Here is a 27185-nt window from a genome sequence, read left to right as displayed (position 1 = left end):
ACCGGGCAAGACGCATTATGTTACCCTTCTACAAGGTCCTTAGACTTCCTATGACCCATTGGTTGGGCGGTCCAAGTCGTGCTGGTTTTGATTAGGGCCCAAATGTTTTTATTTCAGTTCCCGTTACATTTATTTAAAAAAATGTTGATTTAATGGTCATTTTAATTGGTCAAGCACTCTTTGGACCGGGCAAGACGCATTATGGTATCCTTTGACAATGTGTTAAGAATTCATATGACCCATTGGTAAGGTGGTCCAAGGCGTGCTAGTCTTGATTAGGGCCTAAAGTAATTTTTTTTACATTAATTTAAGAACTGATGAAGTACTGGTCATTTTAGTTGATCAAGAACTATTTGGACCGGGCAAGATGCATTATGGTACCCTTCTACATAGTCATTAGAGTTCATATGACCCATGGGCCATAGGTAAACCTCTTTCCACCACCAAATATTGAACATCTTGTAAGAAAGCTTTGTCTTGCCAAAGGTGTTACGTCGATACCATTGTCGAATACGTAACCGAATTGGTAGCTCAGTTACTCATTCGCGAATATCGAACGAGGAACGGGGAATAAGTATCTAACTTCACACCGGTATACTAGGCTCTACATGTAATGCACGTGTTCCCAATTTGACAGAACTGCGAGTTGCAAGAGTAAATATTTATTACAGTATCTTACAAAGTTATTGACTTGTACGACTAAATTGTGAAAAATGCGTTTCCTTGTGAGTATACCATAATAATGTTGATATTATTACTGTGTAATGTCTTTACCTAACTTACCATACTGTACTGTCCGTGAATGATCGTCACGCCATTGACAATGAACGAACCAACTAAGTGTACAGTATGTGGTTATGAAGGGCTAGGCTAGTGGTTAATATTACTCTGAAATTTATAGAAGCTACTCGTTTGGCATCTCTTTTTAAGTTTAATCACATAGCCTAGGCCTATATAGTCAGTAGTGCGAAGTTCGGCATACTGGGAAGATCAGCAAAAGCATTCATGAGGTACTATGCTTGCAACACTCAACCAAATGACAAACGAGTCAGATGTAGGATAGTAGCATGGTGACTTCGAAGTTCGGACACTTAAGACTTAAAACATCCCAAAACTAAATCTTCTGGTATAAATCACATGAAAATGTACTTCATATGGTGGGAGAATTGTGTTATAGTACGATACACGGCCAATCTTTCTTTCCTGCAACTGTTTACATTTTGTTTTCCAAGAAGATTCTTCGTGATTGTGGAACTGGTATTTCTTTGCTAGAGTATTGCGAAGTTCGGACACGCAACCCACAGTGTGGTGCTGGTGATAAAATTGGTGGCGCAGTTGCTCTTTCAGTAATTATAACAGACTTCATAGATCTTCGTCATTTTATTGACAAATATACATAAGTCATTTCTTGCACACGGGTCATTTTGGAGAGAAAATAACTGTAGCTTCGTACTTTTTGGTGAAATTTGGCTCTTCCTGTAGGTTTTCATGGTGAAATCGTGTATTTCTTAGGGTGTCCAAACTTCGCAGTATGCCGAACTTCGCAATACTGACTATACTACATGACCTATTTGAGATAACTTCAAACTCATGTTCTTTAAGAAAATCAACAAGATGTAAGTGTTAAGAAGCCTTCTAACATTAAGATGAAATATTAACAGTTTTGAGCTTTTGCCACTGATTATATAAATTAAATGAGTTTTATTTAGGCCGTGGCTATTCTTACGACTAGTCGTAACAATTATTTATAAACTATTCTTACGACATCGGCGAATTCAAAGTAAATAAAGCAACTGCGCATGTAGTAGGGGTAAGCCTAACCCTTAGTCTAACCCTCAATCCAACCCTAACCCTGAACCTAACCCTAACCGGAAATTATTGTTACTCCTGGTCGTAAAAATAGTATTCCTAGTTGTAAAAATAGCAACTGCCCATGCGCAAAAGGCCATTATTGTTTCGACTAGTCGTAAGAATAGCCACTTTGTTTTATTTATATTTGTTTGAAACATATATTGTTAGAATTTTCATTTACAACTTTTGCAAGGTACTGTACTCTTCCAAGGATCTATCATCATTAAACATGCTCAGTAAAAGCAACCCATAAAACATGATTGAGTTGACTATCTGTTACAAGGTCTTTAGGAGGAAGAAGTACAAAGCTATTTGACAAGGAATCCAGAAGAAAGTAAAGAGAAGGAAGATAAAGAAAACAGGTAGAGTATGGTACAAAGAAGAAGTGCGGGTGGGTGGCTTACTTTGCTATTGTGGGCAGTGGCGTCGCCAAGGGGGGCCAGGGGGGCACGTGCCCCCCTGGAAAACCTAGTGCCCCCCCCCCCCCCCCCGAGTGTCCCCCCCATCTGAGATTTGGGTTGGTAAAAGAAAATATATATATTTTGTTATATTCAACTCCCATCATCTGAGTTGGTTTTTGATAAGGACAAAGAAGCACAGTAATTCGTATTTTCTTTAAATGAGCTGCGAAAAAATGAAAAAGTTTATCCTTGACTGTAGGGTATCGAAGTAGTAACCCGCGCCATCACAACAGGTGTCGATATTTACATTGAATGTGTCAGTGCTCATGCCATACCAGCGGCTATACACGTCTGCTTCGCGAGCTACATGACTCACCACCTGCATACTGAGCCATACTCGATGTGTGATCAAACTTTGGATTGCATGGTGAGATCCCTGATAGGAGCCAATAACGATGCTGGAACCTGTTACATCTTAATAGATAATGGGAGAAAACGAGAAGGACAAGAAAGGATTCGGGGGTCATGCACACATTAATTCAACAAATGTAGGTTCTATTGATAGGGTTAGGCATAATATCGACAGCATGTGGTTCATATCCTCTGCAAAATTCTGCGCGTTGTTAAAATCATTACCTCAAAAATAGCAATTTCTGGAGATATCTTCAGATCGAATTTAGCATCAAATGTGGCACCATTTTGCATCTAGCCCATCCTCCCTATGCAAAACTTTTCCAAAGGGGAGGGGGGCACCCCCTCCCCCAGGACGGCGATCCGTATCCACCTAAGTGCCCCCCATCAAATGCTGGTGCCCCCCTGTGCCCCCCAGACTGAAAAGTCTGGTGATGCCACTGATTGTGGGGGATCAGATCTATGCAATTTTAAGGTTTCCCTGAAATGTTTAAAATACTAAATTAAAAATAACACAAATTGAAAAGCTGATTTCTATGTTTATGATGCATTGTGCTATAGAACTGTAAATCTGGCAAACCGAGAGGATTTAGAGAAAACTCTGAATAGCCTATTTAATAATATTCCTTAAGTCTACCAATTTTGTTCACCAGGTCACTTTTTCAACACCCATTCCTTGCCAATCAATTACTACACTTATTAAAACAAAGTTTCCTCACAATATTACTGTACCCAGCCTTGTCAATTGTTCAAAGCTTAAACTAAAACAGCTAACCTTCAGTTCAGGGTCGGTCTACCTTGGTCGATATCAGTTGTCAACAACGACATATCTTTATCCACAAAGTACCAACACTAGGTTCTGTTATGTACAAAGGCCTATGCAAAGCGATGATATGAGGGCCTAGAAAACTTTACTCGCTAAATCAAGTTCCCACCAGCTGGTATTTTGCTGAATTGCAATGTCCCACATGATCAGTTATTGTATAGGCTAGGCCACTTTTGAGAGCTGAGTGTGCTAATATTTGTTGAAGTCTTGACCATTCTTTGACTGATGATTGTTAATTAACTGACTTCTGTGAGTTGTTAATGCTCTTTTAAAATATCTACTGGCGAGAAAAAGGGCCAGGGTTTTTAGTTTTGTTTCTGGCAAACAGCAAAATTCCCTGGGATTAATAGAGCCATTAAATAACCTCAATTTTGAGACCTGCTTTGCAATTTTATTTACTGCAAACAAAAGTTCTATCCATAATCTGGTGAAAGAAACTACTTTACCAATGATCCTTCGGAAGACAAATATCAGATGGATCCTCGTCACCAACATTTGGTAACTCAATAAAGAAATGCAAACAGTACTTACAGTTTCTGTGTTGGTTTAGTTACTACATCTTAAGGAGGCAGTCTGCCATACATAGGTTAGTTTTCCCACGTCTAAGCAGACAGCTGTTTTACATATGTTGAATATTCACAACAACACTTGCTTGCAAGGTATTGCCCTAGGCTGCTCTGGATTTTCCTCAAACTACCAGCCTACAAATATTTTATTTTTTTGGGGGGAGGGGCATTATTTTGGGGCATAGTCCAAGTGAATAAGCTGTCTTGAGGAAGTCATGCATATCACCCGCTAATAAGCATATTTAACATCGGGCTTCATGTCTCCTTTTTGTTTATATGGGAATATTAGCATCCAATGTCATTGAGAAATATTTCAAAATCTCTGAGCGGCTGAAGGAAGCAGTCGAAGGAGAGCTAAGTGTATACAGTAGTGAACATTAGTTCCAAAGCTTATAGAAGTCTGTACGGCTTTTGTTTACCACAGGGAATTGCATTTCCATCAATGAAACGTGGCAGAACATTCATTAAATATGATTTATTGTCTTTACTACTACGATTAATGAATGCATGTATCTGAAATCCTCAATTTCTAACTTCAGATAAAATATTACATCATTGAAACCCCAATGCATTCTGGTTCTTCTTTCCTTCTTTTATTGCAGTTACAGATGGCTTTGATCAGCGTTCTCGCCTTTCATAGTGCACTCATTGGCATCCACATATCTACTGGATTCTTAGCCGGTTATGTTTTATGTAGAAAGTACAGAGGTGAGTGACCATCATTCCCATTACAGCATGTTTAACCTATAGTGTCATGTCTACTTTTGTTTAATTTGTACCACAATTTCAAAGCTTTAATTGACTTTCTGTTATAGTTTAGAACAGGAATCAATCATCAGCAACTATGATTAAATCTTGAAGAATCACACTCTAAGAATCCTTTATATATACGTAAGAACGACTGCTTGCACACGGATTCTAAGCAGTGCTCTAATATTGTCTATCATGTTGTAGCTGGTAACAAAGAGTCCTCATTTTCATAGATTGATATCCACTTACCACACCCACTCAAAGCCTAGAGTCGACCACACTGGAGAGCATTAGTATACCTGACGGTTTGGGGGGAGGGTCAGGGGGGGTAGGGGAATGGTTGCCCGGAGAAGTTTCATCAACATCCAAATGTCAATCATCCTAACAACAAATTAGATAAAAAATGCTACGTTAAATCTAGACAGAAGAACTGTTTATTTGTTGCTATAATTTAGGGTACACAGCCAATATTTCAATGGCAGATGATGGCAAGAGTTCAAAAAGTTGGATTGCAATTATTAAATTTTGTATTCCTTATCAGAGACAGTTGGACGCCGATGTTGGTAATATTTTTGCGAGGCGGTCGCAAACAACATAGATGTAACCACCTTGGCTTTGTAGTTAATAAACCTTCATTTAATCTTTTTGTTTAATTTATGAAGTGTCCCTCAGTGCAGTACAGTACTATGTCTAAGGCTTAAAGCAGTTTTTTAAATTGATTTTGGTCATGTTTCTGATGAGTCAATGTTAATGTGAACTGTGTAGAGTGGATGCCTTTTTTCTTCATTAATAGTTTCTTTGTGGTTTACATTAACCCTGCAGCACTAATACTACATAATGACAGACGGCAGCATTACAAACTCACTACAAGTTTTCTTACTCTGGGAATCTTCTGTGCTGTGTTCATCGTCTTGAATTCCTTACTATGGAATGAGGCTACATTGAAGGAAGCTGCAGTCGTTTGGTTTTGCACAGCTTGTCTGTTTTTAATTGGAGCATGTGCTGGATTCATCCACGGTGTGAGTATTGCTTTAGTACTCATTGAAATGTCAAAAACTTCCAGTGAAGTGGGCATCTGATACTTGTGATGAATATTCTGAAAGTTGAAAATTTAACATCACTGTAAATTACATAACAATAACATGATTTACAGGTTGCAAGATAATGTGATGTAAATTGCTGTAAATTACAAAACAATAACATGATTTACAGGTTGCAAGATAATGTGATGTGAATTGCTGTAAATTACAAAACAATAACGTGAATTACAGGTTGCAAGAAAGAGTGATAAGAATTGCTGTAAATTACAAAACAATAATGTGAACTACAGGTTGCAAGATAATGTGATGTGAATTGCTGTAAATTACCAAAAAAATAATGTGAATTATAGGTTGCAAGATAATGTGATGTGAATTGCTGTAAATTACATAACAATAACATGATTTACAGGTTGCAAGATAATGCGATGTGAATCGCTGTAAATTAAAAAAAGAAATACGTGAATTACAGGTTGCAAGATAATGAGATGTGAATCACTGTAAATTGCAACAATAACATGATTTACAGGTTGCAAGATAATGTGATGTGAATTGCTGTAAATTACATAACAATAACATGATTTACAGGCTGCAAGATAATGCGATGTGAATTGCTATAAATTAAAAAAAGAATAACGTGAATTACAGGTTGCAAGATAATGAGATGTGAGTCGCTGTAAATTACAACAATAACATGAGTTACAGGTTGCAAGATAATGCGATGTGAATCGCTGTAAATTACATATCAATAACATGATTTACAGGTTGCAAGATAATGCGATGTGAATCGCTGTAAATTACATATCAATAACATGATTTACAGGTTGCAAGATAATGCGATATGAATCGCTGTAAATTAAAAAAGAATAACGTGAATTACAGGTTGCAAGATAATGAGATGTGAATCGCTGTAAATTACATAAGAATAACATGATTTACAGGTTGCATGCCATGTGAATAGCTGCAAATTACAAAATAATAAGGTGAATTACAGGTTGCAAGATAATGCGATGTAAATTGATGCAATGTGAATTACAATACAATAACAGGATCTACAGAATGACCCATGTTATGGTTCCTTGCAATATGTGAGAGGTAACTACTAACTATTCCATGAATACCTGTGTTGCATGTTACTTAATATAAGAGGTCATAGAGCAGATATTCATAACTTTTCATAATATTTTCTTCGGATCAAAGTTGATTGTAGTTGTTCTAGTCCTGGATAAATGAGCTCCATCACACATATTGTCAAAACTTGATATAAAAAAAACAAAATTTGACTGCTAACGTTTGATTTTGTATTTGTGATACTGTCAACTTTCCGTGTGTCCGCTCTTGTGTTCACTAGTGATCACTTTGCTTGTTTCAGGGTGTCGTGGTTGCTTGTGGGAATGTGAATGCTAAAACAAGTAAAGCTTTGAGATTGAATAAGCTTCGACAGCCAAAATCTCGAGGAAAGAAGAGAGGGTTGGGAAGAGATGAAGAAAAGATAGGAGGAGGCAGCAGTGAAGATGAAGTTACTCCTCAAGAAGTTCAGGTAGATTTATGACATCAATATTTCAAGCTATCCTGCCAGTGATTATAAGATGTTTGTAATATTTGCATATTAAATGCTCTGGGAGTGTCAACTAGACCTACTGTACTGCTTCATGTCTGAACTTCATATTTTGCCTGAAAATCTTGTAAACATAATAACTCCAAAAGTATATATGGTGGGTGAACATCATACTTGGTGTGGCTATGCAACTTATTAGAAGTAGAAGAATCCTATTGTGGTTTGAAGAGGTCAAAGGTCATCTAATGTCTACAGAGGTGAAAGTCAAATTCCTCGTAAACATGTTAACTCAATGGTGGATGAATGTAGATGGATGCAGCTTACAGGGTAGGAACCTGTTTTATTGCAGAGGTCAAATGTCAGGTGAGGTCAACAGAGTTCAAAGTCTGAAAACCTTGTATACATGATAACTCAAGAAGTAAAGATTGGACGAACTTCATACTTGGCATGTGAAGTACAAGAGCCCTATTTTTTTGTGGTTAAAGGTACTTGAGGTCAACAGGGTCAAAGTGTGAAACCTTTGTAATCACAATATTTTCAAAAGTATATCTTGGATGAACTTCACACTTGGTAAGTGGAGAACACTTAATTAAATATAAAACTGGTTTTCATGAAATGTTCTTATCTACTTTAAAACTTGGCTAGGAATCACTAGGCCTATTTGCATTCTGGATCCACTTAAACTTTTAGTTTCCTTCATGACTATCAATTAATTTGAAGTCCCACACTTCTATTTTGACTTCCATATGATTCCCTAAAACCCTATTTTCCCATGCAGAAAGGCAAACAGGTATCCGGCAGAGAGTTTAAGAAGCCTACAAGTGTTCTTCAGCAACAACGAAAATACGCTACAGATAAAACTACAAGAAATACCACAAACAGGCAGTCAAGTCTTCAAGATACCCAAACAGGACACAGGCCTAAGAGGAAGGATGAAAAAAGAGGAAAAAACGATTTGACAGAAACAGGAGATGATGATATGGCAGAGGGATACAGCTCGGGGTATAAATCAGAGAGTAGTGAAGATCCAGAAGAGGTGATTGTATGTTAAAAGCATTATCTAATAGTCTCTCTTAAAGGGTGTGAAGACTCACGCAAAAAGAAACGTCTAATGCCGGTAATCTGACCTAGTTTCAAATGAGGTGTAACAGAAGTGTTTGACACCACCATCGATCCCAGAAAATACACACACAGCTTGCTACTGATGGTAATTAGACACTAGTGTACAGTCAGTACATACAGCTGCGGTCAATACCCACAGCACAGTGTATAAACGATACAGTGATGGACATCCAGCTAAAGATAACAAGGTATCACGTTTCATTACTGTCTGCATTTTGTAGCGACACAAACAAAACATCACTTGCAAACAACAGAAAGTTAACTTTTTCAGATCGCTGCATGCGGTTTGGGGCGAGTCTTCAATGCTTTTAATTTCAACTTCGTCAGTGACTATTTACTTTGTTTGCTCATTAATCAATCTCCGTAATAATCTCACGCTGACATGCTTAGATGGATCTGGTCACTTGCATAGAAGTGTACAATGACCGGTCACTTCCAATCAACCAGCCTCTCATTCATTCAATGCCCCTAAATGTGGTTTTAATGGTTGACTTTTATTCCTTGCTGGAAATAGACCTACTTGTAAAAAGAATTGATTTAACAGCAGTCCTATACATCACAGTATTTTTTTAATCGCAGACTTAAAATCTTAACGTGCAAACATGTCAGTTATAGTAGCCAGTTTAATGCCAAGATGACCACAAAGCTCTGTCTATGTTGTTGAAGTACCACTACTCACTGCTAAGATACAATACCTTTTAACAAATTATATTGAAGTATATATTTATTGTAACAAGTATACATTTACCTCCCTCCCGTCTTACCTGTCTCCTATTCATCTGCACTCCTATCTACCTAGCTTTGCACTCTTGACCTTTCTCTTTGTGTTTCAATCATGTTTCCAATATTTGTATCTGTTTTTGTCCAATCAATTTTTCAGAATATGATACCTGCTTCTGGGGATGGCAACACAAGGACAGAATTTCAACACTTTCCGAGGTCACCTAGGTATAGCGCAGCTGGATTTCCAAATGAGGACAGAATGACTGATAAGGGAGCACAAAGCAAGACTAAGAAGAAGAAGGATATGACAGCGATAGGATCCGTTTATAAGTCAGGGAGCAATGAACATTCAGACACGTTTGATGTAAGTTACAGTTATTGATTTCATTCAACCTTGTGAAGGAATCTTTACCTTATTTCCCCAGCAGAACTTTACTAGTTCCCTATACCTTAACACACTACCGTTATACCTTAACACACTACCGTTATACCTTATCACACTACCTCTGTACTTTATGGCCTTAGCTCTTTACCTTATAGCTCTACCTCTATACCTTATTGCACTACCTCTATTCCTTTACAGCTCTACCTCTACACCGTATGGCTCTACCTCTATAACCATATCACACTACCTCTATACCTTATCACATTACCTCTGTACCTTATCAGACTACCTCTATACCTTCAATCATTTTTTCGATATTTGTATCTGTTTTTGACTTTTTCAGAATATGATACCTGCCTCTGGAAGTGGCAACACAAGGACAGAATTTCGACACTCCCAAAGGTCACCTACTTATATTGCCGCTGAATTTCCAAATGAGGACAGAATTACTGATAGGGGAACACAAAGCAAGACTAAGAAGAAGAAAAAGAATGATACGACAGCGATAGGCTATGATGATAAGGTGGCGATGACACTTAGCACACTCTACAAGTCAGGGAGCAATGAACATTTAGAAGAGTTGGATGTAAGTTGCAATAATGGCTTTAAAGTTAACCTTGTGAATAAATATATACTTGGTTTTTGCAGAACTTTACTAGTTCCCTATACCTTATCACATTGCCTCTAACCTTATCACACTACCTCTATACCCTATCACCTCTATACCTTATCACACTATCTCTATACCTTATCACACTATCTCTTTAGTTCCCTATACCTTATCACATTGCCTCTAACCTTATCACACTACCTCTATACCCTATCACCTCTATACCTTATCACACTATCTCTATACCTTATCACACTATCTCTTTACTTATCAACTCTACCTCTATACCTTATCACCTCTACCTCTATACCTTATCACACTACCTCTATACCCTATCACCTCTATACCTTATCACACTATCTCTTTACCCTATCACCCAATCACAGGTAGGATTAGAAGAATTATTGTTTCCTTAAAAGCATAACAAACATTTTTTCAGTTTGATAAGAATGTTGTATGCAACGTCACATTAAATGTTCTGATACAAAAAGTGGTTAGGAGTCAATCAGCCTGTTTGATTCTGGTTTCTGCTTCTAATGTTAATACTTTTATTTCCTCAAAATGTACTAAGAAATATCATGTGACATAAAACTGTCGATGCTCAAATTCAAGATAACCTTTACAACACTGTGCTTTTACGCTTATTATTATTTTACCAGCATTCAACTGGAGCATCGTATGTTGCTTCTGCATCTTGCCAGCGTGGTCCAAGAACAAAACGGAATCAGATAATAGGAAAGGAGCCCCCTCATCTCTCCTCTCAAAGGAAACCAAAAACAGATAATAAACGGGAGAAGCTGCCTGCAAAAGAATCTCAGAATCAGCTAATTCATTCACCTCTTAAAAATTTAGGTCTGACCCCTGAGGAACAAAATCAGAGGAATGAGGAGGCTAGTAGAGATAATATTGGGAGGAACATTGGGAGGAATAATGATGATGTTGTGAAGCAACTGGATATTTTGGTAGGTGGACACTGACTAATTACAGTATGCAACATTACGTTACATTACATTATGTTTCGATCCTAGCAGGATTGAAACCTCACGCCAACTTACTTAACACATATTCTTACACAGACTCTTTAATGGACAAGCAGTTTGCTAACAGTTTTATTTTATTATGAAAAATAAAACAATCTCGAACGTTTACTTCAAGTTTTGAATGATTACCATGTGCGAGGGAAAACTTCGGTTTGAACGTTCTTTCAAACGATCATACACAGTAAGTCAATGGCGCTTCTCCATTGGCTTAACTACATGTGGGAGAAATCACACACTAAAGTCCCATTGACTTTGTCGTGCGTGTCACTGGAAATCAGACTTGCTTTTAGTCCGTTGCGGTAAGGAGTTTAGTTACTGTTAGGGGTTTGGTACACAGTACATGCGGTCAGGGAAAAAAAGTTGCTTCAGGTTTTTCGCTAAAACATGCATAAGAATGTTTGCCTAATCACAAAGTACTGTAATTCAGTAGAACTCTTGAGGACTGTCGCCAAACAGTCTTGGGGATTTTTAGGAGTACTTGGCGCCTTGATTTCATCATTTTATGGCATTTGTAAAATCTTGGGCGCATTTTCCAACTGAAGAGTTACGAAGCTCAACCGTTCTCTAGCCAGACTTGCCTAATGTACGTAGAACTCACAATGAACAAAGCCTAATGTTATTGTTTTCACTTTGCAGTTTTCACCTATGGTGAAATGGCCAAAGTGGGATCAAAAGTATATTGATTTGGTTTTTATATTTAGTCAAGACAAGTAATCTTTCTTATCAATGGTTAAACATGATAACAGCAGGTTTTGTTAGATGCAAGAAGCAAAGTGAAAAAAAATTATGGGTATAGTGTTGTGTGGTGGTATAGTGTTATGGTGGGTATAGTGTTATGGTGGGTAAAGTGCGGTAGTGGGTAAAGTGATGTAGTGGGTATAGTGATATAGTGGGTATAGTGTTGTGTGGTGGGTATAGTGGTGTGTGCTGTTTGGTGGTATAGTGTTGTGGTGGGTGGTGTTTTGTGTGGTGGATATAGTGTTGTGGTGGGTATAGTGTTGTGGTGGGTAAAGTGTTGTGTGGTGGGTATAGTGTTGTGGTGGGTATAGTGTTGTGTGGTGGGTATAGTTTTGTGGTGGGTATAGTGTTGTGTGGTGGGTATTGTGTTGTGGTGGGTATAGTGTTGTGTGGTGGGTATTGTGTTGTGGTGGGTATAGTGTTGTGTGGTTGGGTAAAGTGTTGTGGGTATATTGTTGTGTGGTGGGAATAGTGTTGTGGTGGGTATAGTGTTGTGGTTGGTACAGTGTTGTGTGGTGGGTATATTGTTGTGGGTATTTTGTAGTTTGGTGGGTATAGTGTTGTGGTGGGTATATTGTTGTATTTTGTAGTTTGGTGGGTATAGTGTTGTGGTGGGTATATTGTTGTGGTGGGTATTGTGTTGTGGTGGGTATAGTGTTGTATTTTGTAGTTTGGTGGGTATAGTGTTGTGGTGGGTATATTGTTGTGGTGGGTGTTGTCTGGTGGGTATAGTGTTGTGGTGGGTATTGTGTTGTGGTGGGTATATTGTTGTGGTGGGTGTTGTCTGGTGGGTATAGTGTTGTGGTGGGTATTGTGTTGTGGTGGGTATAGTGTTGTGGTGGGTATTGTGTTGTGGTGGGTATAGTGTTGTGGTGGGTATTTTGTTGTGTGGTGTGTATAGTGTTGTATTGATATTTGTTTTGGAAATGATCAGACTTTCTCAAGATAGTGCAATGTGTATGTGTATGAAATAATTAAACTTCAAGCCCTCTATGAGATCTCTGTTTTCTCTACTTTCAGTCCAGTGGAAGAACAGAGATATCAATTGAGACTCCAAAACATGTGGAACTTCAGTGTAGGAGAAAGATTGAAATTCAGGATCAAATGAACCAAATAAAGGTAAATAATGACTAGAGTCCAGTCAACTCAGTAGCCATTGTCTCTGTGTGTTCACCTGCATTCGACACCTGCATTGTATCTGTGTGTTCACCTGCATTGTTCACCTGCTTTGTCTCTGTGTGTGTTCACCTGCATTGTTCACCTGCTTTGTCTGTGTGTGTTCACCTGCATTGTTTGACACCTGCATTGTATCTGTGTGTTCACCTGCATTGTTCACCTGCTTTGTCTGTGTGTGTTCACCTGCATTGTTCACCTGCTTTGTCTCTGTGTGTTCACCTGCATTGTTCACCTGCATTGTCTTTGTGTATTCACCGGCATTATTCACTTGCATTGTCTATGTGTATTCACCTGCATTGTCTCTGTGTTCAACTGCATTGTTCACCTGCATTGTCTATGTGTGTGTTCACCTGCATTGTCTCTGTGTGTTCACCTGCATTATTCACCTGCATTGTCTATGTGTGTTCACCTGCATTATTGACCTGCATTGTCTATGTGTGTTCACCTGCATTGTCTATGTGTGTTCACCTGCATTGTCTATGTGTGTTCACCTGCATTGTCTATACATGTGTGTTTATTATTATTATTATTATTTAAACATTTCTAAAGCGCACATATATATGTAAAAACATAAGCTATGGCATTGTACAAACTTAAAAGAGTAAAGGTATAAAACTTAAGGAAAATTAAGAAACCATGTTAATCATAAGAAAGAGGTAAAAATCTTAAAAACAGATAACCCTAAAAGACTAAACAAATCCAATAACGATGGAGAAAATGAAGACAGTATATACCATGCCACAAAATCAGAAAATAGGATAAAACAATAGTAAGAGATACATACAAAAAGAATGAGATAAAAAGTAAAACTAGATTAATTATAGACACGTGTGAAAATGAAAGTCTTAAGACTGGATTTAAATGAACTTACAGTACTTGAATTGCGAATAGAAAATGGGAGTGCATTCCACAATTTGGGGGCACAGACACAAAAAGATCGGTCACCAAGGGACTTGCAGTGAGTGCGGGGGGTAGTTAAAATCAAACTGTCATGAGATCTTATGGAGTAGCTCACTGATCGTGTTCACCTGCATTGTTCTGTGTGTTCACCTGCATTATTCACCTGCATTGTCTATGTGTGTTCACCTGCATTGTTCACCTGCATTGTCTCTGTGTGTTCACCTACATTGTTCACCTGCTTTGTCAAGCTGTGTGTTCACCTGCAGTATGCCAGTGCTAAAACTTTCCAAAATACCTTCAAAAGATTCTCCCTTGACCTTTAGGAATCTTGCCTGCAACTTTATGTGTAGATTGTAAGAATGTTCCTTGCATAGCAGGGTTTTTTATTCCTTGCCAAAGGCAAAAGGGATCTATCCGATGGTGATAGGGTGTGTTTGTGTGCGTGCGTTTGTTTTGCTATCTGACCGAGGACTTGAACAAAAGAATTTCAGGTCCTCGGTTGTGATTTCTAAAGAATCACCACGTCCTCGAAAGAATTCTATTATATCGGGTATTGTTAAAGTTAGGGTACGTGGATTTGAACAATTGCAAATACAATCGGGTCCTCGGTCTGAATGTAATACAAACATGGGTGCGTACCCGTGTGTGTATTAGACACCTTGGCTTGTAAACTCTCAAACTCAAAAAGTGCATGGTGGTTCAGGTAAATAATTGGTACAGTATATGAACTTATCTCATTGAGTTAAAGTATCCAGGGGTTGCAGGTCATTTGAAGTCACCAGAGGTCAAAATCTGAAGACATTGTTAACTCTATAGGATAAAGCTTAAATGAACTTCATACTTGGTAGGTGGATCCAAGTTAGTAAGTAGAAGGACGCTTTTGTCTTTCATAGAATTCAAAGGTCATTTGAGGTCACCAGAGGTATGAAAACCTTGTCAAAGCAATAACTCCAAAAAAAAACCTTGAATGAACTTCGTACTTGGAGTGTGGAAATACAGTACAAGAACTAGGTTTGCAAAGTTTACAGTTAATCTTAACATAGAAGAGGTGGCAAGGAATCACTATGCCTGCTGTTGGCCCGCTGCTTAATGAACACATCATTGAATGAATTTAAGATAATATATTAAGGATAAATGACAAAAGCAAAGAAGGTAGGCTAGCAAACCAATCTCATTTCTAGTTTGGTGCGAAAGAAGCAACTTAATGAAATGTCTGCTGCATGAACACCTGCTAAACCAAAGGAGATTTCCAAGAAAGAAAACAATGAATGAACAAAAGGGTGATGATTCCATGGTTGCACATTTAAACGTAAAGTTACTGAGGCAGCAGCAGAAAATGTGCTTTTCGGTGTCACCCAATGCTTGAGTCATGACACAATAGTGCATTGAAGGATACAAAGCAGTTTAGCCACACATGCTCTTTAAACTTAGAATAGATAGATTTAACTGATTTGATGGTCTGTCAAGGTACACTTCTAACAAGGTAATGAGGGATTGATGCTGCAATGGAAACATTGCAATGCTCTGTAAAACAGTGCTTAATTACCTATTGACTATTGTTTAATGCAAGCAGAAGGATAGGGTTTCCCCCTTCCATAGACTGGTGAGTCAACATTGTAGTAAGGCCTGTAGGGTTAATTACTCAAACAACAGGTTGTAATTAATCAAACTATGATTTCAAACTATGAAAACCTAGTAAGATCTATTAGCTACTAAATAAAGAATCGGTTAAGATTTTGTCACCCAGACACGTTTCATGTTAGCAGTAACCGCAATTTCAAGTTACACTTCATAAGACATGAACCTCACAGAATAAGTGATTGAACTACTTAGTGTAAAATATCAGCTCACACTAATAGTTGGTTTTAGAGTTCAATTACATCCGTTTCCAAAGTTCAGTTTAAAGTGTGTTTTCAGTATGTGTTTGACAAATTTAAACTTTAACCTTTCCAGCTCACTGCCCTAAAAGTTTAGGGAAAATGAAACCGTTTTATGCAATTTTCATATGAATATTCAGTATTTTTATCGAGTTATCTGTCGTTAAAAATTTTGAGCTGAACAAAATTTGCCAGATATATTAACGAATCCGTAGATTCTACAAACTTCAATCAAAATTTGCATGCCCCACCCAACAGATCATGTGGCAATAAAGTCTCTCTTTTTTTGTTTACGACCCTTAGGCCTAGGTTTTAACTTTCGTGGCTAGCCTGTCTTAGGTCCCTGCTCTTGTATCTTTCTCTCAGTCTTACCAATGTAGTTTGCAAAATTGTGTCATTTCCTTTCATCGCAATGAATAAAAAAGTGTTTTCAGACGTTTCTTCGGTATAATTGTAAAAAGTGGATGATACAAGTATAGGACTGCATTAGAATCTTGATCGGGCCGCATGTTTAGACTATTTTGTTTACAATTGTGTAATGTACATGCTGTCATAGGCTGTCGCAGTGATTTTACGGTAAATTGTGGTGCCATACGGGCAACAGAAAGTATATTTCATTCTTTGCGACAGCTTTTCTCCGTTAAACCCACTTGGTCAGAATGCATTTAGAATAAGAAACATTGAATCTACTTCAAAGGTATGTTTTCCGAAATATTTCAGCAAATACATATTGAGACTTTAAGATCCAGAAACCTAGTATGGAAATAATAACTGGAACTGAATGAACAGTTGAACAACCTTTTACTTCCTTATCTGCATCAGGCACATGTAGAAGCCAGACGGTTAGCTGAGGAAGATGCAAGACGGTTAGCTGAGGAGGAAGCCAGACGGTTAGCTGAGGAGGAAGCCAGGCGGTTAGCTGCGGAGGAAGCCAGACGGTTAGCTGAGGAGATGGCAAGACAGTTAGCTGCGGAGGAGGAAGCCAGACGGTTAGCTGAGGAGGAAGCCAGACGGTTAGCTGAGGAAGAAGCTAAACGGTTAGCTGAGGAAGAAGCCAAACGATTAGCTGAGGAAGAAGCCAGACGTTTAGCTGAGGAGAAAGCAGCTAAGTTAGCACAGGAGAAAGCAGCTAAGTTAGCACAGGAGAAAGCAGCTAAGTTAGCACAGGAGAAAGCAGCTAAGTTAGCACAGGAGAAAGCAGCTAAGTTAGCACAGGAGAAAGCAGCTAAGTTAGCACAGGAGAAAGCAGCTAAGTTAGCAGAGGAGAAAGCAGCTAAGTTAGCAGAGGAGAAAGCAGCTAAATTAGCACAGGAGAAAGCAGCTAAGTTAGCACAGGAGAAAGCAGCTAAGTTAGCACAGGAGAAAGCAGCTAAGTTAGCAGAGGAGAAAGCAGCTAAATTAGCACAGGAGAAAGCAGCTAAGTTAGCACAGGAGAAAGCAGCTAAGTTAGCACAGGAGAAAGCAGCTAAGTTAGCACAGGAGAGAGCAGCTAAGTTAGTCGAGGAGAGAGCAGCTGAATTAGTCGAGGAGAGAGCAGCTAAGTTAGCAGAGGAGAGAGCACCTAAGTTAGTTGAGGAGAGAGCAGCTAAGTTAGTCGAGGAGAGAGCAGCTGAGTTAGTCGAGGAGAGAGCAGCTGAGTTAGTCGAGGAGAGAGCAGCTAAGTTAGCAGAGGAGAGAGCAGCTGAGTTAGTTGAGGAGAGAGCAGCTGAGTTAGCTAAATTAGTCGAGGAGAGAGCAGCTAAGTTAGTTGAGGAGAGAGCAGCTGAGTTAGTTGAGGAAAGAGCAGTTAAATTAGTCGAGGAGAGAGCAGCTAAATTAGTCGAGGAGAGAGCAGCTAAGTTAGCCGAGGAGAGAGCAGCTAAGTTAGTTGAGGAGAGAGCAGCTGAGTTAGCTGAGGAGAGAGCACCTAAGTTAGCAGAGGAGAGAGCAGCTAAATTAGTCGAGGAGAGAGCAGCTAAGTTAGTTGAGGAGAAAGCAGCTAAGTTAGTTGAGGAGAAAGCAGCTAAGTTAGTTGAGAGAGCAGCTGAGTTAGCTGAGGAGAGAGCACCTAAGTTAGTAGAGGAGAGAGCAGCTAAGTTAGTTGAGGAGAGAGCAGCTGAGTTAGCTGAGGAGAGAGCAGCTAATTTAGTCGAGGAGAGAGCAGCTAAATTAGTCGAGGAGAAAGCAGCTGAGTTAGCTGAGGAGAGAGCAGCTAAATTAGTCGAGGAGAGAGCAGCTAAATTAGTCGAGGAGAAAGCAGCTGAGTTAGTTAAGGAGAAAGCAGCTGAGTTAGCAGAGGAGAGAGCAGCTAAGTTAGTTGAGGAGAGAGCAGCTGAGTTAGCTGAGGAGAGAGCAGCTAAATTAGTCGAGGAGAGAGCAGCTAAATTAGTCGAGGAAAGAGCAGCTAAGTTAGCAGAGGAGAAAGCAGCTAAGTTAGCCGAGGAGAGAGCAGCTAAGTTAGTTGAGGAGAGAGCAGCTGAGTTAGCTGAGGAGAGAGCAGCTAAATTAGCTGAGGAGGAAGTTATATGTTTTCCTCAGAAAGGTAAGTAAAGCACAAAGGCATGTTATGGAATGTAATATTTCCTTTTCTTTATTTATTGCAATGCTTATTTTCTGTAAAGGAGATGGGATTTGCAAATGCTGAATCTAAAATAATTGAACTACTAAACAGATGTTTTCTTTAATATTCGGAGGAGTTCTTCACAAGCCAAACATGATGGTTGGGTTTGCAACCTCTTTATGTGACACATTCTGAAACCTTAAAATGGAGTTCCTCAACATATTGAATCTCATACTTGGTTGACAGATTCCATTTAATGAGTACTCTGCACCCTATGTTTAAACTAAAGGTCAAAGAGAAGTTGAGCTCAGCTTACATCAATGTTTGATCTAAAATTGCAAGACCAGTGTAATACACCAACAGAGCAAGGCTTCGCTGAACCTCATTTGCTTCGTAATCTCTGAAAACTTTGCTATTGCTTGCTAATTAACCTCAGTTTAAAGCTAACGGGAGCTTCAATTCTATCTGAATACATGCTTTGTAGATTATGTTGCAGATGCAAAGGTTTGGTCTTCAATCAATTACAGGTATGGTAATTAATAATGAAATCACCATGCGGGTAGCGGGGTCAGACAAATGTGCAATTCATTTCAACCTTACATTCGATTCGTATGTCTGCACTCAAATATCATAACATTAGGCCTTGTCATTCATATAGGTTCATTTCCCTCAGCTGCATCACTTTAAAAAATGTCATGCTATTTGGTGTGAGTATTAACTTCATTCCTCGCTTACCTCTCTCCTCACAACCTAAGCTCTCTCTTTCTACTGTGCCTTGAATGCTTAAGCTCAACATTTTGCTCAATTAATGCAACATTCTTTCCAACCATTGTTTGTTCCTTAATTTGGTAAATTCTACAGCATCTCTACCTCACGGAGAGAAGAAGACACAGTTAGTAACAGATCCAGACAAGCAACAAGAAGAATCACATCAGGAGCCCAAGGAGGACTTGAAAGAGACACAAGGCAATAAGGAAGAAGGAATACTAACCAGAAAGGAAGAAAAGGTGGATGTACAAGCAGGAGATAAAGTGCCAAGTGTTCCTGTTGTGGTGGAAGAGCATAAAGATGAAGAAGGGCAAAATATTGAAGGAGAGAAGGATGAAGGAAGAAGGAAAAAGGAAGAAAAGTTGGATGTGAAAGTAAGAGGTGATGTGCCAAGCGGAGATGGTACTTCTGTTGAGGTGGAAGAGCAAAAAGATGAAGGGCAGGATATTGAAGGAAAGAAGGAAAAAGGAAGAATAACCAGAGAGATAGAAAAGGTGGATGTGAAAGTAAGAGGTGATTTGCCAAGTGTTTCTGTTGTGGTGGAAGAGCATGAAGATGAAGGAGGGAAAGATATTGAAGGAGCCAAGGATGAAGGAAGAACAACCGGAGAGGAAGAAAAGTTGGATGTGAAAGTAAGAGGTGATGTGCCAAGTGGAGATGGTACTTCTGTTGAGGTGGAAGAGCAACAAGATACAAAGGAGAAAGAGATGGTCAGATTTGACGAGAAGGCAGAAATATTTCATGAAAAGGAACAGAATTGGGACAAATTAGGTATTGGCAATATTGTAATCTTGTTAGATGAGAAACAGAAATATGAAATTAATATGATAGATAAGGAAAATGACAGGATTATAGCAAGCCATCCAGTAAGAAAGGAAACTCAATTGGTGCCTGCTAAAGGAACTGACCGCTGTTACGTATGGACGACGGAAGCCTTATTAGGAGATGCAAAAAAAGAGAAGAAAACTACATTTTTTGTACGATTTAAAGAATCTGATACAGCGAGTCGTTTTCAAGACGAATTTCAGAAAGCTCAATCACCTGAAAAAAAACATGAAGAGATAACGAAAGGGAAAAAGAAAACAGAAAAGGGTGAGCACAATAAAACCAAACCAAAATGATGCGTCTGCGATGCAATATTTTAGACAGCGAAAACTTTAAACAGCTTGCTTCCTACTGATGGAACTTTTTTTTTTTGAGAAACAAATCACAAGTACATGCACTCACAACTGGCCCTTGAGATGCAAAACGACAAAACTCATTATTATTGAATCAACATCTTTCTTCATTTGCAAAAGAACCACAATTTCTTATCTAATCTCACCCTTTGAAAATAGATATAACAAGTTGGGTTGCTTTGGTACAGAGCTAACAACAGTTTATAGAAATTTTTCTGCTAAAAAATTGTCAAATGGTGCATTTCCAAATTTCCTGTGATTTGATTGGCCAATAGTCCCCTGCCCATCTTCTGCAAACATTCTTACATTTTCATTGCTCAATGAACTCAAAGTATATTTGTCAACTGCAACAACTTGTAATGTAACTTTACCTTGTGTAGAGATAGCAAAGTTTGTGCTACAGGCTACCATATGTGTGCACTCAAATATCATAACATTAGGCCTTATTGTCACAAGTTTCGACGACAAATGCTCATTGTAGGAATTGCACTTGAATTGTTTTCTCATAATACTTGAATCATTGTGATCACAGATGTTATGAGTTTAGATTTAATTAATTTTATGGGAAGCTAACATCTCTGATACTGAAAATGATTTTACAATCTCACAATATGTTTGCTCTTTCTGTATTGAGTGTTGCTAAAGTAAATGTGCATTCATACCATAGAAATTTCATTGTTGCAAACTGGCACAAATTTTTTGCAGTCCTTTCAACCACATACTCCAACTCTATTTTATTGTGCATTGTTTGTGTGTAAACTCTTTCATTTATTGACATAAAAATCTATTGACCAACTATAATGAGAAAGTGATTGAAATGGAGAGGGTTGGGCCGCCACATAGTGGATGGGAAAGTGGAAAATTTATTCAATTTGAATAAAACTTATGAATAAAACTCAGATGGAAACTATTAATGGTAATATTTGACAAGTGGTTTATAAAAGTTGTGAGCAAGTACTAATTCTATCACTAAACTCTTCTGTTGTGCAGAAACCAATGTGTTGTATGGAGTCATAACTATGTATGGTGTGTTCCTGTAGAAGAATTTGAAAGTGCATGTTTTAATGAAGGACTCTAGGAACTCAAGTTTTTCTGATCTGACGCAAACAATTTTGAAATGTTGCGCCTTGGGGACGCAAGTTATGAAATCTTAGTAACAATACTGTTCTATGCTATTAAGGTGTTGAAAGTACAAGGCTCAGCTCACACATCAAAAATGTTTTCTATTTTTATTAAATCAAGGTGGTGAAGAAGATGCCAGTAGTATTGGTAGCAGAGATAGTGGAGGTAGCAAAGATACCAGACGTGACAGTAGTAGCACGGTTAGCAGTGTATTGGAAGAAGAGGGCAGCAAACAAGAAAAGAAAGATCCAAACAGATTGACTGAGAAGGACACCAAGGTGGCTGATGCAGCTAAACATGGAGAAAAAAAAGGAATTTCTTCCTTAATACACCTAGGCAAAGGTTTATTCTTAACCCCAAAGAAGAAAGTTCAAGAAAAGGGGAACGATGATAAAACTGAATTAGCAGGTACCGAGCCAAAGACCAAACAAATTCCAGAGAGTAAAGACACGATTGCTTCAGCTGCTAGTGCTGAAAAAATTAAATTTGATCAGGGAGCAGAAATATTTCATGAAAAGGGAAATGAGTGGAACAAACTATGCACTGGCAATATTGTAATCTTGTTAGATGAGAAACAAAAATATGAAATAAATATGATAGATAAGGAAAATGACAGGATTATAGCAAGCCATCCAGTAAGAAAGGAAACTCAATTGGTGCCTGCTAAAGGAACTGACCGCTGTTACGTATGGACGACGGAAGCCTTATTAGGAGATGCAAAAAAAGAGAAGAAAACTACATTTTTTGTACGATTTAAAGAATCTGATACAGCGAGTCGTTTTCAAGACGAATTTCAGAAAGCTCAATCACCTGAAAAACAACATGAAGAGATGGTGAAAGGGAAAGATAAACAAAATACAGGTATGATTAAATAAAGAAGGAATTGACAAAACAAGAAAGATGATTGTAGAACATGTTAGTGACTATGTTCTGTAAGAGAGAATCATGTGTTGATTGGATCTGTTGTGATGATACAATGAAGTTTGTTTTTACTAATTTACATTTATGTCAAGATGCACTTCTGTGTAATCAAAGAAATTGATTCTTTCTAGTTAAAAACAATACTTCAGTGAAAAGTTTAGCAGTCAAAAAAAAAGATAGTGAAGACTGGTTTGATACTTTGTGGCCAGTTATACTGAATGTAGGAAAGAATTGTTGTTCATTAAGATCATCATGGAACTGCAAACTTAGGCTGTAGATCATAGTCTATCTTTGAAAGTAACTAGTTGAGAAATCTATGATTCCACTAATTAATACTATGGGTGTCCCAGTCCATCTTTTTAAGTAACTACTTGAGAAACCTATGATTCAAATAATCAATATTATAAACTCTATTTGTCATTAGCTTGACTACTCATGTTTTGTTCCAAACATTATGATTTATAAATATCTGTGATTTGCTCTTCCCTTTTGTTTATGTACTACATATAAATACCAGGGCAGTGAAGTTGTAGAATCATTCGAGTCAACAATTAACTTTTATTTAAAATACGAAACATCAGTGACAACAATTGATTTCTCTTCTCTTTCATTATCTTCAGCAGAGGAGAAAGCAGCTAAGTTAGCAGAGGAGAAAGCAGCTAATTTAGCTGAGGAGAAAGCAGCTAAGTTAGCTGATGAGGAAGCAGCTAAGTTAGCAGAGGAGAAAGCAGCTAAGTTAGCACAGGAGGAAGCAGCTAAGTTAGCTGAGGAGGAAGCAGCTAAATTATTTGAGGAGGAAGCAGCTAAATTAGTCCAGGAGAGAGCAGCTATGTTAGTTGAGGAGAGAGCAGCTGAGTTAGCTGAGGAGAGAGCAGCTAAGTTAGCTGAGGAAAGAGCAGCTAAGTTAGCTGAGGAGAGAGCTAAGTTAGCAGAGGAGAAAGCAGCTAAGTTAATGGAGGAGAAAGCAGCTAAGTTAATGGAGGAGAAAGCAGCTAAGTTAGCTGATGAGGAAGCAGCTAAGTTAGCAGAGGAGAAAGCAGCTAAGTTAGCACAGGAGAAAGCAGCTAAGTTAGCACAGGAGGAAGCAGCTAAGTTAGCTGAGGAGGAAGCAGCTAAATTATTTGAGGAGGAAGCAGCTAAATTAGTCCAGGAGAGAGCAGCTATGTTAGTTGAGGAGAGAGCAGCTGAGTTAGCTGAGGAGAGAGCAGCTAAGTTAGCTGAGGAGAGAGCAGCTAAGTTAGCAGAGGAGAAAGCAGCTAAGTTAATGGAGGAGAAAGCAGCTAAGTTAGCACAGGAGAAAGCGGCTAAGTTAGCTGAGGAGATACCAGCTGAGTTAGTTGAGGAGAGAGCAGCTAAGTTAGCAGAGGAGAGAGCAGCTAAATTAGTCGAGGAGAAAGCAGCTAAATTAGCCGAGGAGAAAGCAGCTAAGTTAATGGAGGAGAAAGCAGCTAAGTTAGCACAGGAGAAAGCGGCTAAGTTAGCTGAGGAGAGAGCAGCTGAGTTAGTTGAGGAGAGAGCAGCTAAGTTAGCAGAGGAGAGAGCAGCTAAGTTAGCCGAGGAGAAAGCTAAGTTAATGGAGGAGAAAGCAGCTAAGTTAGCACAGGAGAAAGCGGCTAAGTTAGCTGAGGAGATACCAGCTGAGTTAGTTGAGGAGAGAGCAGCTAAGTTAGCAGAGGAGAGAGCAGCTAAATTAGTCGAGGAGAAAGCAGCTAAATTAGCCGAGGAGAAAGCAGCTAAATTAGCAGAGGAGAAAGCAGCTAAATTAGCCGAGGAGAAAGCAGCTAAATTAGCCGAGGAGAAAGCAGCTAAGTTAATGGAGGAGAAAGCAGCTAAATTAGCCGAGGATAAAGCAGCTAAATTAGTTGAGGAGAAAGCAGCTAAGTTAGTCGAGGAGAGAGCAGCTAAGTTAGTCGAGGAGAGAGCAGCTAAGTTAGCTGAGGAGAAAGCAGCTAAGTTAGCTGATGAGGAAGCAGCTAAGTTAATGGAGGAGAAAGCAGCTAAGTTAGCCGAGGAAAAAGCAGCTAAGTTAGCTGATGAGGAAGCAGCTAAATTAGTCGAGGAGAAAGCAGCTAAGTTAATGGAGGAGAAAGCAGATAAATTAGCGGAGGAGACAGCAGCTAAGTTAGTGGAGGAGAGAGCAGCTGAGTTAGTTGAGGAGAGAGCAGCTGAGTTAGCTGAGGAGAGAGCAGCTAAGTTAGCTGAGGAGAGAGTAGCTAAGTTAGCCGAGGAGAAAGCAGCTAAGTTAATGGAGGAGAAAGCAGCTAAGTTAGTCAAGGAGAGAGCAGCTAAGTTAGCACAGGAGAGAGCAGCAGAGTTAGCTGAGGAGGACGCAGCTAAGTTAGCACACGAGAAAGCAGCTAAGTCAGCAGAGGAGAAAGCAGCTAAGTTAGCAGAGGAGAAAGCAGCTAATTTAGCTGAGGAGAAAGCAGCTAAGTTAGCTGATGAGGAAGCAGCTAAGTTAGCAGAGGAGAAAGCAGCTAAGTTAGCACAGGAGAAAGCAGCTAAGTTAGCACAGGAGAAAGCAGCTAAGTTAGCTGAGGAGGAAGCAGCTAAATTATTTGAGGAGAAAGCAGCTAAGTTAATGGAGGAGAGAGCAGCTAAGTTAGTTGAGGAGAGAGCAGCTAAGTTAGCTGAGGAGAGAGCAGCTAAGTTAGCTGAGAAGAGAGCAGCTAAGTTAGCAGAGGAGAAAGCAGCTAAGTTAGCTGAGGAGAAAGCAGCTAAGTTAGCACAGGAGAAAGCGGCTAAGTTAGCTGAGGAGATACCAGCTGAGTTAGTTGAGGAGAGAGCAGCTAAGTTAGCAGAGGAGAGAGCAGCTAAATTAGTCGAGGAGAAAGCAGCTAAGTTAATGGAGGAGAGAGCAGCTAAGTTAGTTGAGGAGAGAGCAGCTAAGTTAGCTGAGGAGAGAGCAGCTAAGTTAGCTGAGGAGAGAGCAGCTAAGTTAGCAGAGGAGAAAGCAGCTAAGTTAGCTGAGGAGAAAGCAGCTAAGTTAGCACAGGAGAAAGCGGCTAAGTTAGCTGAGGAGATACCAGCTGAGTTAGTTGAGGAGAGAGCAGCTAAGTTAGCAGAGGAGAGAGCAGCTAAATTAGTCGAGGAGAAAGCAGCTAAATTAGCCGAGGAGAAAGCAGCTAAGTTAATGGAAGAGAAAGCAGCTAAGTTAGCACAGGAGAAAGCGGCAAAGTTAGCTGTGGAGATACCAGCTGAGTTAGTTGAGGAGAGAGCATCTAAGTTAGCAGAGGAGAGAGCAGCTAAATTAGTTGAGGAGAAATCAGCTAAATTAGCCGAGGAGAAATCAGCTAAATTAGCCGAGGAGAAAGCAGCTAAATTAGCCGAGGAGAAAGCAGCTAAATTAGCCGAGGAGAAAGCAGCTAAGTTAATGGAGGAGAAAGCAGCTAAATTAGCCGAGGATAAAGCAGCTAAATTAGTTGAGGAGAAAGCAGCTACGTTAATGGAGGAGAGAGCAGCTAAGTTAGTCGAGGAGAGAGCAGCTAAGTTAGCCGAGGAAAAAGCAGCTAAGTTAGCTGATGAGGAAGCAGCTAAATTAGTCGAGGAGAAAGCAGCTAAGTTAATGGAGGAGAAAGCAGATAAATTAGCGGAGGAGACAGCAGCTAAGTTAGTGGAGGAGAGAGCAGCTAAGTTAGCTGAGGAGAGAGCAGCTAAGTTAATGGAGGAGAAAGCAGCTAAGTTAGCAGAGGAGAAAGCAGCTAAGTTAGCTGAGGAGAGAGCAGCTAAGTTAATGGAGGAGAAAGCAGCTAAATTAGCAGATGAGAGAGCAGCTAAGTTAGCCGAGGAGAAAGCAGCTAAGTTAATGGAGGAGAGAGCAGCTAAGTTAGTCGAGGAGAAAGCAGCTCAAAAAGGAGAGGCACAAACACTTGATGACGATATAGGTGTCATATTTATTGCTGGTGTAGAACTGTTTTATGAGGAGAATCAGAATTGGGTGAAAAAAGGAAAAGGACCGATTAAGATCTTGATTTCAAAGGAGGATAAAACCTACAAGGTAGAGATGAAGGAAGGCGATAAATTCATCGTCAAACATCCCGTAAGGAAAGAAACTCAGCTGGTGCCAGCTAAAGGAACCAACAACTGCTATGTTTGGACCACAGAGGATTCTTCATTGGGAGGTAAACCTAAAAAGACCACATTTTATGCAAGGTTCAAGGAAGCTGCTGATGCAAATAAGTTTCAGGAAAGCTTTCAGCAAGGACAAGTATCAACAAAGAAAGAGACCCCAGGGAAAGTGAAGGAGAAAAAAGAGAAGAAGACGAAGAAGAAGAAAGACAAAACGTGAAGAGGTACGATGACTTACATTTGCAGACTGGTATTAAATGTCAGTTACATGTAGAGAGATGTCACAAGGTACTTGCTGATGCAAAATAAGAAGAATCGACTTCACTGTCGACAGAAAAGAGTCAGACTGGTCCTGTTTGTGTTAGTCTTTCACTACCCATGTCATTCATTCAGTGAAATAGTGTATCGCTGTTTCTTGCAATTTTATTTAGCACCTCTGACTCTTTATGCAGTTTGCAAGGTAAGGTGCCTCTTGAGAATGAAGGGGGAATACAAGATGTTTCGGTGGGTCTTAGCCACTTTCTGATGCTTTGTTTCTTTTTTGTTTTACGCTGCGCTGTTTCTGCTTCTTTGTTACTTTTATAACACCTTTGTCGGGTTAAATCTTTAATACCATTC

The 27185-nt window shown here is 39.2% G+C and overlaps 1 protein-coding gene across 1 annotated transcript; it reads left to right on the top strand.

Moving 5' to 3' along the window:
• Positions 1-577: 577 nt before the first annotated feature.
• On the top strand, positions 578-26787 carry LOC139975428 (uncharacterized). Its single transcript, XM_071983415.1, has 14 exons — positions 578-725; positions 4658-4763; positions 5628-5824; positions 7215-7382; positions 8179-8436; positions 9403-9609; positions 9974-10216; positions 10900-11202; positions 13039-13137; positions 16794-18492; positions 19372-19791; positions 19918-20370; positions 21699-22439; positions 23120-26787. Exons 1-14 carry the CDS (start codon positions 714-716, stop codon positions 26785-26787), a joined length of 8574 nt encoding a protein of 2857 aa, XP_071839516.1. The 5' UTR covers positions 578-713.
• The last annotated feature ends 398 nt before the right edge of the window (positions 26788-27185 follow it).

The sequence above is a fragment of the Apostichopus japonicus genome, chromosome 10 (genome assembly GCF_037975245.1).
Source record: "Apostichopus japonicus isolate 1M-3 chromosome 10, ASM3797524v1, whole genome shotgun sequence".
NCBI lineage: Eukaryota > Metazoa > Echinodermata > Holothuroidea > Aspidochirotida > Stichopodidae > Apostichopus > Apostichopus japonicus.
This window is presented reverse-complemented; position numbering and strand designations above follow the sequence as displayed.

Excerpts from the sequence above, each read along its gene's own strand:
- LOC139975428 (XM_071983415.1), top strand. Across the intron at positions 19,792-19,917 it reads GGTGGATGTGAAAGTAAGAG|GTGATGTGCCAAGTGGAGAT; the intron begins GTGATTTGCCAA and ends TGAAAGTAAGAG. Across the intron at positions 22,440-23,119 it reads GAAAGATAAACAAAATACAG|CAGAGGAGAAAGCAGCTAAG; the intron begins GTATGATTAAAT and ends CATTATCTTCAG.